This window comes from Pezoporus flaviventris, unplaced genomic scaffold, assembly GCF_033815535.1.
Source record: "Pezoporus flaviventris isolate CSIRO_AGI_PZ_B2104156 unplaced genomic scaffold, CSIRO_AGI_Pfla_v1 ptg000045l, whole genome shotgun sequence".
Classification (NCBI taxonomy): domain Eukaryota; kingdom Metazoa; phylum Chordata; class Aves; order Psittaciformes; family Psittacidae; genus Pezoporus; species Pezoporus flaviventris.
The window spans coordinates 9,688,538-9,704,855 of record NW_026892593.1 but is presented as its reverse complement, the minus strand read 5'-3'; the positions used below and the strand labels follow the sequence as shown (position 1 = coordinate 9,704,855).

Genomic DNA, 16,318 nt, shown 5'->3' with positions numbered 1-16,318 from the left:
TGCACAGAAGGCGGCTTTACAAACACTTAAAGTGAGAGCACATTCCTTCTGAGCTCAGAAGGATGTTGCCTTAATCAGTGCACTCAACAGTCCTAATTCTTGAAACCTCCTTTACTAAATAAAGAACTCCATCCAGCTACTGGTTACTCTGGATTTTTCTCGCTCACAACATTCCTTACCAGGATTCTTCCGCGCATAATAAGCAATCCAATTTTACCATCTTGGTTGTTGTTTTGAGCAATTTATTAGGCACATAATTATACTTTATATATTAACAATGGATGATGTTTTCTGAATGTTTACATCTCTGCCTGGACTAGCATCAAAACACACACACAGAAGAAATGGCTCATCGAAGAAGAATGAACAGCAGAATAACGAAAGACTGAGAAATGAAAACCCAAATCCCTCTTGAAATTGTCAGTGTTTATAGTCCATACACTAGTGCCTACACAATCACTGTCACAGCCAAATACCTCTACCTCTGAGACCCCACAAAATACTGCCTTCTTCAGGGAAGCAACATTTCAATGTTGTCTACTACACTGCGCCTTAACTTACTGGGAAGACTAATTACCTCAACCAAACATATAATTACACAGAGTTGTTTTGAGACACTCCTTCCCTTCCCAACCTACATAACCTGCTTTCACTTTGAAGAGCCCTGGTAAAGCACACTAAGGGAAGATTTTGCATCCTGGAAGGCAAGATACCAAGTCTCTAAATTTCACAAGAAGTTATGGGCCCAGACTCATTTCACCATAGGCAGCGATTTCATCAGCACTGATTTCAAGACCAGACAGCTTGACGCAACACCCTTGAACAAGCTACGCATTTAGATACTGTACCTTAAAAAAAAAAAAATCTCGTAAAAACAAAAGCAAACAACAAAACAAAAGCAAAAAAACACCCAAATAACAATCTCACAAAAACAGTAACAAAAAAAAAAAAAAACCACCCAAATAACAATCTCACAAAAACAGTAACAAAAAAAAAAAAAACCACCCAAATAACAATCTCACAAAAACAGTAACAAAAAAAAAAAAAAACCACCCAAATAACAATCTCACAAAAACAGTAACAAAAAAAAAACAAAAAACAAACAAACCCAAGCTATTCAGGCTACAGTTGAGTAGGGGCTTCACAAACGTGCTCATTCCACTGAACCTCTGTCAGTAATTCAGTGAACAGTAAGCTGCATCAGAATTGAACTTTTATACCTGAACAAGAAGACGAGCACCACCACATACAACCACAGGCCCCAGAACAATAGATTATAAATTGTTGCCAGGAAAAAAGGTGATGCGGTTAAGCATAAAATTTCCTATCATGTGAATTGTTCACTTAAAGGCTCTTCTCTAAAGGAAAACCAACTGATCTACTACTTGCTCCTGCCTGTTTAGCTTTTGATACAAGATGGCTAAACCAGCACCTCTTTAGACAATTTTACAATAAAAACCGTATTCTCGTATCTAAATGATAAATCCTATTTTACATAAGTCTACAGAAAAAAAGCCCTATATAAATACATACATTCTCTAAGAGCATCCAAATAATGCAATCAAAACCTTTAATCAAACACCTGTAACACTACTAAGTTACAAGTAACATTGTTTTTCTATTGAATACTTAAAAAAATGGATACTAATGCAATTTTCACTTTTCCTACTTGAATCATCTATGAAAATTGGCCAATTTTACTAACTGGTAGACAGTTCATACCCAGAATTACTGTAATTCTGACTGAACTATGTAATATCAGTCAACATTAAAAAAGTACATTTAGCCAAGCAAATGTATTGGCTAAATTATAATTAACTAGAGATGCAAGCATACATTCAAGTTATGTATTAGAAACCACAAAGATATGATTTGAAAGTAACACGTTAAGTTTAGGAGGATGACTATCTCCTAAATTATTACTTTTGTAACAGAGCTTCAAAGTATCACCTCTCAATCAAGAAATCCACAAAATTTTGGTGATGGCTGGACAGAACTCCTGACAAGTTAAGCTGGCTGAGTTCTGAAATTTTATAAATGGTAGGAGAGCTCATTTCATACAATATAGACATCAAAATAGACACATGCACTACACACCTCACCTTGTTATTAAAGGCCAAAAAAAACTCAAAACTTCGTCTAACTCTATTGCCCAAGTTTAGCCATTTTTTCTCATTGTCAAACTCAAAAACGTACCAATACACATACACAAATCTACAACAAACCAAGGAGAGGTGGATCCCTTCTCAAAACTGTGCTATATCGTTCTGAATCTCAGTTACGTAATTCTCAGAGCCAGAAATATCACCTGTAATAGAACAGTTTTAAGAGGACAGCATAGTCTATATTATGAAGAAAAAGAATGACAGAGATGTGAAAAAGAATTTTTTCCATAAAGAAAACAGACTTTGTAACCTTCTCTTATCACAAAAGAAGCCTGAATATTTTCCATCTTATCTTCAGTAGCTTACTCAAAGTTGTCTGGTTATTATAAAAGTCACATTTCATTATTGTGAAACTTTAACAGTGTTCAAACAGATCAAATTATTCCACAATCATAAGGAGAAAAGGTAGTGGCAACAACCTCTAATAAAACACATGAACTGCAACAACTCTGACTGAATGTTGTTATCTCAGTAATGATAAAGTCAAGTAAAAGATTCACCAAATTTTATATGCAGAAGGCTATCAAAATTGAAGGAACAATGCATATACACTTTGAAGCCTATACAGTCAATACATTTTATAACCTTTACTACACAAAAACTTTAAAGCTTTACTCACCTGACATATTTTCTCTTTTCCTTCGTTGCAACAGCACTGCCCTTTCTTTATCTAAACTCCTGAAATTAAAAATAAGTTTTACTCCATTCTTCACACATCAATACATCTATGTATTAAAACAGACCTTTCTGTAGTTAGTTTCCATTAACTACTGCAGAATAAACAGCAAACTAGCTGAATGCTTAGATACTTAGAAAAACTAAGTTGTGCACTGTTCCATTCCACTTTTAATGCAAAGCGAGTATCCAAATCACTTGAAAGCAAAATGAAACTTGATACCTCACAAGAAAGAATGGCAGTTGGCCCACAGACTACAGCTAAGCATTGCACTATTTTCCTGCAGTCTTCAAAACAATATAAGGTTCAAACTATTTCAAAGAAATAAAAGAATCATTTATTGGTAATTAAAATGTTCTGAACACGTCCTGTATTCATTGTTTAATTAATAATCTGCAACATAAGTTAACAGGCAGCATTTTATACTTTGTATTTTCTACTTTACATCACAGGACAACTATGATGACTACCTACTACCACACAAAATGCCCTCCTTGATACATCATATGACACTGGGGGGGGGGGGGGGGGGAAGGGCATACAAATAACCATTCCACAGCAAGAAATCCTCCAAGTGAGCACTGCAGCATATTGGAATGGGGTTGTAAAATCAAAGACACTAAGAAATACAGGTTCTTAACATATGACAGCCATGAAATGAAATAAAATATGGAATGGGTTATCTACGTATTAGTCAGCCTAAGATAGGATCCAGAAATTATTGCAGTTTCGATAAGCTTTTCAAGGGTTTATCCCTGCTGCCTAGGGAGGTGAAACAATAAGCTGCTGGGAACAAGAGAATGGAGACTGGTAAGATCAACTACATCAGAAAAGTAGCCCCTTTAACTAGAACTGGCAGGATTACGCTACATGGTCTGTGTTTTATTTGCTGGTTGCTCCAATACCTCTTTTTTTCGTAGTCTTTACGCAATCTGGTCAGAGTTCAAAAATCAACCATACTACTCACCTTGGTTGACAACGTTCACACAGATATATGTCAGGAATATGCTGCCTGTCAATCCCCATGCAGTCAATGTGCTGCCAGACACTTAAAAATAAAAAAGAACAAAAATCACCTGTATTTTAAGCACAATTTTAGAATTGTGTGCATGATACACACACGGACGCAGATAAACACAGCTGTTTTTTTTTTAATCATGATCTTTACTCGGACTGAATACTGCCTAAAACTACATCTCAACCACTGTCTTCGCCATCATTCTGCTAGCTGATTTTCTATTCCACTGATCACTGCAATTCCAATCTTGTGGCTGTCTCCCGGTGTCTCTCTGCTTCTTTAGACTCACTTTCCCTCTTGGAAATCTTTCTCTAACACTGGAAATAAAAAATGGTAAATTATCACAATAGAGAACAAGATAGAGACAAACACCCTCAGCAACAAGACTTATGCTCTACGCTGTAACAAGAGTTTTGTTTTAAATAAAAAGATTCCATTTGCTTTCATAAATATATACTTAAAATAATATCTTTATTTTTATTTATAGATACACAAATATTTTTTTATAGATTTTAATGCAAAATATGAATACATGTTTTTATACACACATTCCACATGACTGGTAGCACTGTTGTGTAGCACAAGAGCAGCTTTGACTGCTTCCCACAGTCAGGGAAGAGAGGCTGCTTGCTAGACTGCAGGCTAACCTAGGACAGACAGACTTCATGCTCATCCCCACACTGCTAGGAAAAACTGGGACATGAAAATCATTGTTATCTTGCTACTTGTGAATTTATCACAACTCTCTCCAACTCCTCATGGAGAATTTCTTCTTCAGAAGATGCAAACACTACCTAACTGGTGACTGCCTGTAGCTGTCTTTCAGCCATTGCTGAAAGAACATCTTAATACATTTCAGAATAAGCAAAAAGGTTAACAAAATCAAGGACCATCAAAAATTAGTAACAAGGTCGTTATGTAAGTAGACAGAAGAATGGAACTCAAATTAATGTTTTGATTAGATAACGATCATTTTGGAAATACACAATGATCTAATAAACTCAGTATCATTCATTAATCATACTGAATATAAAAATACAGGCTAATACTGAGCAACTGCAGAAACAGCAGGTTTGTCTTCTATTAAAAACAGCTCTAAAATTTTCTAAGATAGTTTTTCTGAGTCCAAGTATTTAATAGCACCTACTTATTTACTACGATCAAGTAGGTGCTTAAGCACAAACATGGAAATTAAATGTTTAAAATTCAGCTTTTCCAGGAAGAATCCAGGTTAATCTTTTCACAGCTATGAAAATTCTTAAAACTGTGTCCTTTAAAAATAAAGAATTCCTATTACAAAGATCATGCACAGAGAAACCAGTGTTTGAGAAGTTTCTTTCAGCTTATTTTGCATTCTGCAAGTTACTTGATTCACATATACATGATTTACCAAGATGCTTTACTGCTCAGTACATGCAGATTAGGAACTAATCCCTAGGCCTTTATTTCATTATATTAATTACTTGAACAAAACAAAGATTTTTTTTTTTTTTGGGGGGGGGAGAATACCTTTATTAAACAACAATGCACAAGAAAAGGCACAAATTAGTTTTTTTTAAGTAATTTCTACCTTTTAAATTATTTTAATATCTATTACCTGCATTTGTCACAACAGATCATATATCCATCATCATGTGTAAAGCCACAAATGCATCTGGTAATATCAGTTCCATAGCTTCCATCCTCTGACGTACTGATGGTAGTGGCACTGGAGGTTTCATCGAAGTTGGGAGTGGTAAATATGCCTACTTCATTCTTGCTTATAAGCACTGATGGAGGAGGAGAAGCCGGAGGTGTTGGAGGCGGCCGAGCACCATAGTTATGGTCCTAGATTTTTGTGGAAAAGTAAGTTATAGCTCTTAAAATGTTCATACACTGAAGGTTATTTAAGCTAAAGTAAGAACTCACTTTGTAAAAGACTTCAGAGACTTATTTTTTAGTTAAGTTTAAAATTTTGTTTCTGCCACTGCTCATGCTTGTTTTCTACCTTATCAACTATGCTTTACGTGTAAGCGCATCACGTTCTGTATTCCATTTCTAATCAACCGTCTTTAGTCAACCTACCCAACTCCCAGTAAGATATAAAAATGTCAACGTGAATCAAGAGTTTTTTCAGTTAAGAACAGCACATTTTACGTAATCTATTTTTTTTTACAGAATACTTAGCATGAAACTTACTGCATAGGGCAAACCAATGTAACTGTGTGAATGCGAGCTGCTGGTATACAACTGGTGCGGGTAACTGTTTGATTTTTCAACTACCACAGGGCTAGCTTCTACAGATTCTGGTCTGCAAGGCAAAAGAAGAAAAAATAAATGCAATTAATATGTCATTTATATTAATAGATTAAAGGCACTTGTTGCACAACTTCTGATTAATTGCCTGCTGATTCTGTTTAAAGGAGCATACAAAGCAGGATGGGGTGGACACAGACCCCCAAACAGCTCCCTCACTCCAAAAAAAATAAAGGGTGGTAGGAGAGGGAGAACCAAACACTCTCATTTAAAATTAAGCTTCCAGAGCAGCAGAGAATTTATGCCTCTTTAAAGCGACAAAATTTTTCTCTCAAAAAAGTGCATGCTAGATCATATGACATAACCTGCAAATCTGGGACAGAAAAGCATGTTACACACTTCGTCAGGGAGTCATCAGGACGTATGCCCATGCCTGGAGAGTTGTAACACAAGCTGCAGAAAGGACTTCAGCTTAATTATGTCAAAAGATAGAAGCTGAGATGCAACTGCAAACTGCCACAGGCCTACACCACCACCAATACTATTCAGTTCTGCAATGACATCTAGTGGCCGCATTACTGCGCCCCCACAAGCATCCATACAGACCCGTAGTCAAGGCAGAAGGGTGCGGTTTCTGCAAACACAAATCACAAGTAGGGCAAACCTATGTAAAAAGGCAGCTTCACGATTTATCTTGAAATAGAAGAAAAAAAGAGGGTAAGAAATTGCGAGAGAGGGTTTGGCAGTGAAAAGCAGCACCTTCTTTAATAGGCAAACTACGGTTTATATGCACTAAACTGCAACATGAAAGACAAAAAGATAAGGCGTACTAAAATAGATCTTTCTGAGCACAAGAAATTATACTTTATTACTCTTCTTCAGCAGTTACATTCATATGTGCATGCATGCAAGCATTTATATAGACACTCTCATGTCAGAGACAACTTTCAGTTCAGTAACTTGTAGCTTTTTCACTGCAGCATATGACTTAATCATGCCAGGACAAGCTTCAAATTAATTTATTTACCTAATTATTCTGGGTTTGCCTGGGTTTTAGTTGGTTGGGTTTTTTGGTTTGTTTTTTTTTTTTGGTTGGTTAGTTTTGGGAGGTTTTGGTTGGGCTGTTTTTTGTTTTTGTTTTTCCTTGAAAGGCAGGACGAAGTATCAATATTGAAAAGGCTTTTGACCTGCATCACAGATCAAGCCTTGTTCACTTTCTAACTTCAGTTTCATTATGTATGAAGTCTACTTTCCACCAGAAACATTCTAATTCCTTGAACTGAGTTTTTACATAAAGTTACTGATTCTTAAGTTTAAAGAAAAAAACAAAGCATTTTTTCTTTGATGGCAATATATTAAGTAGAGGCTTTTCTGTTATGCCATGAAGCGGTACTAATTTGATTTAAAAGGACACCAGGAACTTACATTTGCTGGTAACATTTTTTTCTATAAATATAGTAAGCCATTAGCTTTCCAAAAACAATACACAGTATTTTCACATCTGCTTGAAAGCACCCTACTACTAATGGGCCCATTTCCCCATGTGAGTTTACTACATGATCAAATTAAAGTCATCATCCAGTAGTGTTTTAACTATTACTTCTTTTAAGTTTCTACAATCCAAAGGAAAAAAAAAAAAAAACGAAACACCACCATCTTTTTTTGACACCATTAATGAGTAAGAGTCACCAGGCTCCATCTTTTTCAGGGAGTGAGCAAACATGTGAGTGCACAAATCATGTTACGTACTGACATTAGAAAAACAACTTCTGACCAGCATGAGATAAAACCCAACTCTGACAACAGAGTTGTTACCAACCCAGAAAAATCCTCATTTACTCTCTTACACCGCTCCTCAACTTGAAAACGATTTTATTCAGTTTGTTAGAATTATCTTCTAGAAGCAGCTCAGACTTGCCAGGTTCAAACCCATGACTTTAAAAAAAACAAACCAACAAACCAACCTAAAACCCCCAAAAAACACCCAAACAATGGAAAAACCAAACCACCAGATGGAAGATGGAAAAGCTGTGCTTTTCCAAGAGATTTGCCTTTACCTATTTACAAATGCATTTGTGCAGCAGTCATACACCATTAATATCATCCGATTAATCCTTCTGTTGATCTAGCCAACCAAAATGCCTATGAACGAGTCACTACCCACTCATCCATCACAGCTAGGGCAGAAATTAACTTATCTTTCTCCAGTTCAAGATGGTCTTGAACATTGTATTTCTTCTATTGCTACTCTCCAACATTTATTCAATGGGACAAACAGTAGCACAGTTACTCTTACCCCCTATGCATTCAATGCACAACACAGGTCCTGTTTGTATCAGTATATGGAAAATACTCGGCTTTCAGAGCAGGAAGTGGGGAATTCAGGTACTATCCATCCTTCAGCAATGCCACAATTAATACAGGAGAGTTTCCTTCATTAAAATTAAGAATTACCATGACCTAAATACCAGCTATTTCAACACAGGCGCATTCAGTGAAAGATACCAGAATGGAAATGTCCTAAAAAAAAAAAAAAGGGAGAGCTCTGACACTGACTACAAAAATTAAAAAGGCATTCTAAATCTCTTTCAAAATAGGAGGCAAGACTATATACCCTACTCCCTAAAACCATTTCTTCCCACTCTTGGCAATTTATAAACCACTTAAGAGAACCAAGTTTAGAGGCATAACAGTTGTGGGAAGCAGAAGCATTAAGCTTCCAAAAACGAAATAAGGAAAACAAATGCATTAATTTCCAACTATTTTAATACTCATGAACTAGATTCAGAGTACAGGGTTAAAAAAGAAAAAAGCACTGCTTTACCTGAGCAAGGAAAGCTAGTAAGAGGGTGGGAGAAAATGAGGTGAGACACAAAGGAAATTAAATATTTGTACTGTAAGTTTTAACTTAAATACAAAATTAGAGCAAAACCAGCTTTCAGCAAATGTTTTTCAAATGCTTATCATGGGGGCCACCGATACTTCTTTGAATTACAACAGATGCTCACCAGAGCTTTGAATATACCTGTTATTGTCCCATTTATTCACTCAAATGCTAAACTGGGGTGGAGAACAGCATGGAGGAGACAGATATGGGAAGGAGGTGGGGCAGCATTCACTGAAGCTAAAAATTAATCATTGTAGGCTTCCACTGCAGTCAGGAGAAAAGCAGTACTCACCCCATAAGCAGCACAGAATGAGTATCGTTTCTCCACAGAAGCAGACAACCTTCTAACTTTGGCAGGCAGGTCTGCCAACACTTTAACATGCCCTTCACCAAATTCCTTGTTACACCTCTTCTACCCACCATGCACATGACCCTCATCCTAAACAGCAAGCACAGCCTCGATGCTACTGTTTGTCCAGAGGACAAGGCCTTCTAAAACAAGCATCTCAGAATTGCAGAGCTTTCGGAAGGAGTACCTCTTGGTAAAATATTTACTTGTGCAGACGATTCAAGCATGAAACATGACTCAGTTTAAAATCAATTTAAAATATTATTTTTACTCAAACAGCAGGGCTCAAGTAGCAAGGTATTAACTACTGTATTAGAGACACCCACCCTAATCTTACCACTGGTATTTTTATGGGCATCCTAAGCAGCTAGTTTTCAGGAAGAAAACGTGTAAGCGTTCAGATGTGAATGAACACTAGGAGCTTTTCCTTGCTTTTATTTTTGAACATAAGCCAGCTCTGTAACACTGAGGTACTAAGCTTGGCAATCTTCTGAGTATACCACGTTTTTCAACTTAAACAGCAGCACCTTTAGTGTCTAAGGGAGATACTGATGGTATTTTTAGTTTTCATCAAAAATAATGTTTTCATTACAATATATTTGAATATATTTGAAACTAAATTCCTAATATTATTTGCTAAAATTAACAGATATTACCATGACAAACTGACCACGGCATTTTGCTAAAATTCATGTACTTAAAGTGTTGTGGCAATTCAAAATGGTGCAAAATATTCAGAAGTAACTAAATAAAAAGCATCAGAAGAAAAGCTTTCCCCGTGCTCCTGGGTTGCAATGATTTAAGACATTCCTGTAACTTGAGAACAGGAACATAGTATTGTGTCAGATAAATTTAAAAAAGCAAAGCTACCCATATTTTTAACCACACCCCCCCCCCCCCCAAATAATTTTCAGTCTGCAAGTGAAATAACTCGTGTTCTGGGTCATTTCCTACTCTTTGCAAGTATGATGCAACCTGAAGATATTCTGCATGTTGCCAGCAGATGGCATTAGCGAGAAATTAAATAAGCAATATGAGATCAGACAGTTCAAAAAAAGTTTCTACACGTGCACAGTTAAGTTACATTAAGAGATCAACTATCAAACATTCTAAGCACTAGTCATTCTTCTTTAAAAAGTCCTGTCTCCCCATCCATACCTTTTAAATACTGTTTTGCTTCTGACTACGTAATAATAAAAAGAAAGCAGGTTTTGGTAACACCCAAAATACAATCAGTCCTTTAGAATCTGGGGCCATCAACCACTTGTATACAAACGGGAAAGAAAAATCTCAATAAAGCTAAAATCTTCTAAGGCAGGTGTGTATCTCAGCTTTCAAGTCACGGTATTTCCTGCAAGTATCGAAATTCCAGATGAAACCTCTTCCTCCAGCAGGATCAATCTGGCACACGACAGTTTCACAGGTCTAATTGTCAAGGTTTGTTTTCCTTTTGCACCAGTACATGTGAGCAGTATTTGGCTGAAGATCAGCTGAGATGAAGGAATGTAATGTATTTTTTCTGAAAACCAGTATTGCCTACTTCTGATGGGCTTCGCTACCTAGACAACAAAGACTGAGCACTATCTTCTCCACCAGACTGGGTTCTGCTACCTTCAGCATTTTCTAGCAGGCCCTGTAAGTACAGGCTGGCCTGGTACCTGTAGGAAGTGGCAAGCTTCCCACTGTCCTAAAATATATACTAAAACAAGTAAATCCTTGTTTCAGCAACAGTCAAGGGATGACAAGTTTTCATTTAGTGAAGGCTGCAGCAGCAGAGCAGTACCATAAATGGCATTTCACTATGTGTAGCCTATACTCACGCTCTAAACTAGACTAATGCTCTTTTAAGCCAGGAAGTACATTTCGAACCTTCCCAAATAGCTGGCTCTGCTTACTATTACAGTGTCTTTAACAGTAAGAAGTCATATATTCATCTTTCATTTCACTTAAACAGGGGAAGTTTAGACTGGATATAAGGAAGAAGTTCTTTACTGTTAGGGTGGTGAGGCACTGGAATGGGTTGCCCAAGGAAGCTGTGAATGCTCCATCCCTGGCGGTGTTCAAGACCAGGTTGGACAGAGCCTTGGGTTACATGGTTTGGTGTGAGGTGTCCCTGCCATGGCAGGGCGGTTGGAACTAGATGATCTTAAGGTCCTTTCCAACCCTAACTATTCTATGATTCTAAATAAAGGCAAACTATGTATGCGTTCTGACTATTATGGCACTACAAAGACAAATGCACCACTGGAGAGCTCATTTAGATACAAGTTAACATAAGAGACAGAACATTTCACCAGTTCAGTGATCTTAAGGTCCTTTCCAACCCTAACTATTCTATGATTTTATGATTCTCAAGGTGTTCAAACTTTTAATGAGTTAATTTTCCATGTAGCTATTTGCTATGATAATTAAATTAATATGTGAAGCTCCATAATCACATAAACTATCCACCTTTTTAATAGGCTTATACCTTAGAGTGAAGCATAAGGAAAAAACTGTAGGCACTAAGAGTCTATCCTAAACTATTTTCCTAGGCTCCTTCACCTACATAATCAGGTTTGCCACTCCCCCATTCCTGTGTCTGCTCATGCTTCAGCAACTGATGAAGCAATATCAGACCTGTCAGTCACAGTGAAGAAATTCCAACTCCTCCCTTTTCAGAAAACCCCAGAACTTGCTCAAAGACAATTTTTATCACTATCAATACAATGTATATCCAACTTGCTACTCTCTAGCAGAAAATGTACAAAATACATGTAAATCACATCTATGGTGACAGAAAAGGTTTACAACTGTGTAAGATGGTAGGTTAGAGAGACACCCTTGTGCCACACTTCAGACAGTGACACAGCTTTTAAATAAGTGTAATCCAATTCACACAACTACACATTTTTCAGCATAAGTATTGCAGAGATGACAAGAATCAATCTAATTGCTAACAGTCACTTAACATCTGAAAAAAAAGTAGCTGCTAACTGGGCTGCCATGCTGCAGTATCAAGCAAACAATACACTGAGAACTCTATCTTGTTTATACTAACAACTATATTTATTTTAATTTCAGCATAGCATGCTGTGTGTGTAAGGAATGTCAGCAACCTCGGGAATCATGACCTTCTCTAAACATAAAAGAAAACCACAGAAAAAGATAATGAAGAGACCTGTGAATGGGTCACTGAAGTTAAAAAAGTTTCTGCACCAAAGAAACTAGTGTTTGCGATACAAGAGATCAACAAAACAGCTTTAGAAGTTTAATGTGACAAAAAGCTTTAAACTGCATATTCTTGGTTTTCTTTAGATAAATGAGAGAAACATCCTTTTAAAAAGCTGCTCAAGAGTTCTGCTTGCAGGGCATAATGTTTCATTCAGTTTTGAAGGAAACCCATTAGCTTCTTAAATTTAGTAGTATTACATAGCTCACTCTCAAGCAAAGAGAGTAAGGTATTTAAATTTTAGTTATTTATTGCACCTGTTAAATGAACAACCATTTTAGGAAGCATATTTCCAATTTCTGAAAGATTTTAAGCATGTATGTAAAGGAAGTCTAATCCATTGTTTCAGCTTCTGAAACAAGCAAATGCATTTTTGTGGTAACCCAAGATAAGGAAAATCTTTAACATTACTAAACAAAGGTCCAGAGGAAGGCACAGAGTACTAGCATCTCAAGTGGTTAAAAAAACAGAACAAAAAAAAATCCAATCCAAACATACCAAAACTCAATTTAATATATGATCAATTCAGTATTTTAATAGATGCAAGAAACAAAGTGGTGTGCTTTTTCTGTATGCATATGCAAAGAAGTACCAAAGATTAACCATGGATTACACAAATTCTCTTTATCTTTAAACTATAGTATCTTTTGACACTTATCTTTTCCAAAAACACTCACCTGTCATATATTCTACTAATACAAAAGCAACAGAGAAAACAAGAAAAACAAACAAAAAACCAAAACCCACAAACAAAAAAACAACCAAAACCAGATACTATTCTGAAATATGCAGAGCTCAATAAGGTAAGGTACCTATGTACAGTGGTGAAAGTATAACACCACCTCAGTCTTTTACCTCTTCAAAGTCAAGTTATCCAAAATGTCATTTATCTTCTCACCATTCCACGGGTAAGTCAGTAACAGACACAAAGGCGTTTGACAGGAAAAATCTCCAATCAGAGATCAACAATACCTAAGCCCTAGCCTATCCATACTCTAGAGATTCGGACAATACTAGAGAGAAGACAACACACAAAAAAACCAACCCCCCCCAAAAACTAACAACTCCCTGCCAAAACAAACAAAACCCCACAACTCCCCCTCAAAACCTCCTAATCCCAGAAATTCACCATGCTTATTTCATGTAAAGAAGGTTTCCTGAATTCAGGATTTCGTTAGCTCTTTGTAATCCTTAATAACCAATGATTAACAAGTAAATTTCTACTAGCTTTTCAACATAAAAATTTTGGGAAAACATGGTATTAGACCATTCAGCTAAGCAAAGTATTTTAAGTATGAAAAGCAAGTGAGGTAGCATCTATATTTCTTCATCTGATAAGCAAGGAAAATATGCATCTGTAGAACACTTTAGCTTCTCTTCTTTGCTCCCCCTGAAGAGGAAGAAACTGACTTACATTAATAACTGTCACTTTATTCTTAAATAATCAAAGATTCAATAAAACTAAGGAGACTCCTAAAGCTTCTCTTTCAGCTGCATGGAAAAAGTAGAGCAGGGGCAGGAGAAGAAAAAAAAAAATGGTAAGAAAACTTACAACTTATGTTCACATACTTACTCTGAGCCTGCAGCCATTTCCAAATAAGAAGTATCTGCTGTGTCAACCCCCAACGGGATCACTATGCTCATGACGTTCGTTTCTGATAAATTCGATTACTACGGAGTCCTATGCATTGGTATCCAAAACACTGGGGCATGCCAGCCACAGTGCTCATTGCAAACATCTAAGTGCATCCACAAACCCTGTTAAAATAAAAACAATGAAAGAAAACAGAAGATTGAGTCAGTTCACTTTAAAACCAGGAAATTTTACATCACATGTTTTTTAACAAAATAATCACTTTTATCTGTTGCAATGATCTCACCAGTTTTATTTTACCCAAGCAAAAGGAAAATATTCTATCTTCTTCAAAAGTTAACTTCAAATACACTTATTTTTTAAGACCTTGATGATCTTAAAGACTTAATATTACAAACTGACAAAAATAGTAATTTAGTGAATGAAAGAAAATAAAATCATCGCATTCACTGAGGTGACAAAGACTCACTGAATGCAAAGTACATTTGCTTACTGCTGTGTGCTGACAGAGCCTAGTTGCTGTACCTTTCAGCAGAAACCTGGTTACAGAATTTTTCAAGTATTTCTTAGCATTGTTCACTTTTGTTTTGCACTTAGAAACACCAAAACAAAGAAAAACAACACCAAACAAACCCACACAACTTTCTATGTCCCTAATACTAAGGCCTTCAAAGGAAACAATGCCATAACTTCCATTCAGTACTTTTTAAAAACCAAAATCATTCTAATGGCTCACAATAGTAACAGAAAACAACTTCCATCCCATTTTAATAGATCACCATCAGGAGATATTATACCCACTGGGTGCCACTGCTAGAAGTGATTTTTTTTTTTTTTAAAGTAGTAAACTGAAAAGCATCAGTAGCAGCTTTTGACTGTAGAGCAAAGCTGCAATTCACTCGACCGTCAGAAGTAAACACAACAATCCTACCTGTATGCCAGTCACTCCTTGTCTGTCACCCACTGAGTAGGACAGAACACCCAACCAAGTCTAAGAGAGATATACATAGCACCTCAGCTGTCCCTATTCACAGGTCAGTAAACTAATGCACCTTTATAGACTAATCCACAAGTTACTAGGCAATTGAAGCAAAATATCCCCTATCTTCAGTAGCTGCACAATGTGTAAGTGCAAACTCCTCCCAGAATTTCAAGAACACAGACCACTTTGCAATGAAGCACATACAGTACCTAATAAATACACTTCTCCCGTCTGACAAAGCATAGTATCTTAGCTGAAGTCTCCAAAAGCCCAGCAGTTTTGAGATAAACATATTTTAACACACTCATTCTTGTCAAACACTAGATTGTCAAGAAAAAACACCTAATGAGCCTGTAGTAAAAAATGGGGCACTTACAAAAGGGAAATCAGACAAGCATTGTGGATTTAAATCTGAATTTGTGTCTTTTATTGATAAAGTCAGTATCTTCAGGATGATGCAATGGCATCTACAAGGCATCTCTAAGATATGAGCTTGCAGAAAGTCATCTAACTTCTTAGAATTTATCTCACTATATAAGTTTGACAACATCAAACATCTTGGCATGCTCTGAAGTGCCTAAACCTCATTCTCCCTCTAGACAGCAGAAGTTCTGTCTTGGTCCCATTACACAAGTCACCAAATACAATCAACTGGAAAGCAACCAGGCCACTGGGTTATCTCACTTTCCTCATTTAAACACTGACCATCTTCCTATCAAATACCACAAATGTCAAATTGTGTCACTAGCTACACATGAAGTTAAGGGGAAATCATAAAATTTTCAAGAATATGCAGGAAGAAAAGCTTGTTAAGCCAAAAGCAGGTATAGAATATTATTAGTACCAGGCATAAAAGAAATCACAAGCACCTGTTTACAGTTTAAGTGACCACCCATTCTGGCACCACAGTCTACTCAGAACAGACCCTTGAATATCCTCATCTACAGCTTACAGAAAACATCAAATTACCATTTTGCTCTCCTAAAAAAGTAAAAAATTTATATTAATGCCTACCCAATAATTGAAAGGAAACCATCAATTTAGTCCTCATAAATCAGTTATCACAGGTTAAGGGTTGTTCCACTGCCATCTGCACCTCCACTAGCAAATCATCACTGTAACACATTTTATGCTTGCTACTACATAATTCTGAAAACCAGTTTTTACGTATTTCCAAGTAGGTCTAAAAGACATCATGGAC

General features: G+C 36.5%; 1 protein-coding gene across 6 annotated transcripts in view; it reads right to left on the bottom strand.

Annotated features, from left to right (window-relative positions):
- Nucleotides 1–16,318, bottom strand: part of KMT2E (lysine methyltransferase 2E (inactive)) — a 57,916-nt gene that overhangs the window by 26,398 nt on the left and 15,200 nt on the right. For 5 of the 6 annotated variants that reach the window (XM_061467382.1, XM_061467381.1, XM_061467386.1 and 2 more), the window contains 5 exons: nt 14,115–14,299; nt 6,038–6,149; nt 5,457–5,686; nt 3,809–3,889; nt 2,785–2,843 (listed from right to left, as the gene is read on the bottom strand). In XM_061467382.1, coding sequence (XP_061323366.1) covers nt 2,785–2,843; nt 3,809–3,889; nt 5,457–5,686; nt 6,038–6,149; nt 14,115–14,185 — 553 coding nt within the window. In that variant the 5' untranslated portion in view covers nt 14,186–14,299. Of the gene's footprint in view, nt 1–2,784; nt 2,844–3,808; nt 3,890–5,456; nt 5,687–6,037; nt 6,150–14,114; nt 14,303–16,318 lie in introns of all 6 variants that reach the window. The other variant, XM_061467383.1, reaches the window with a different exon arrangement.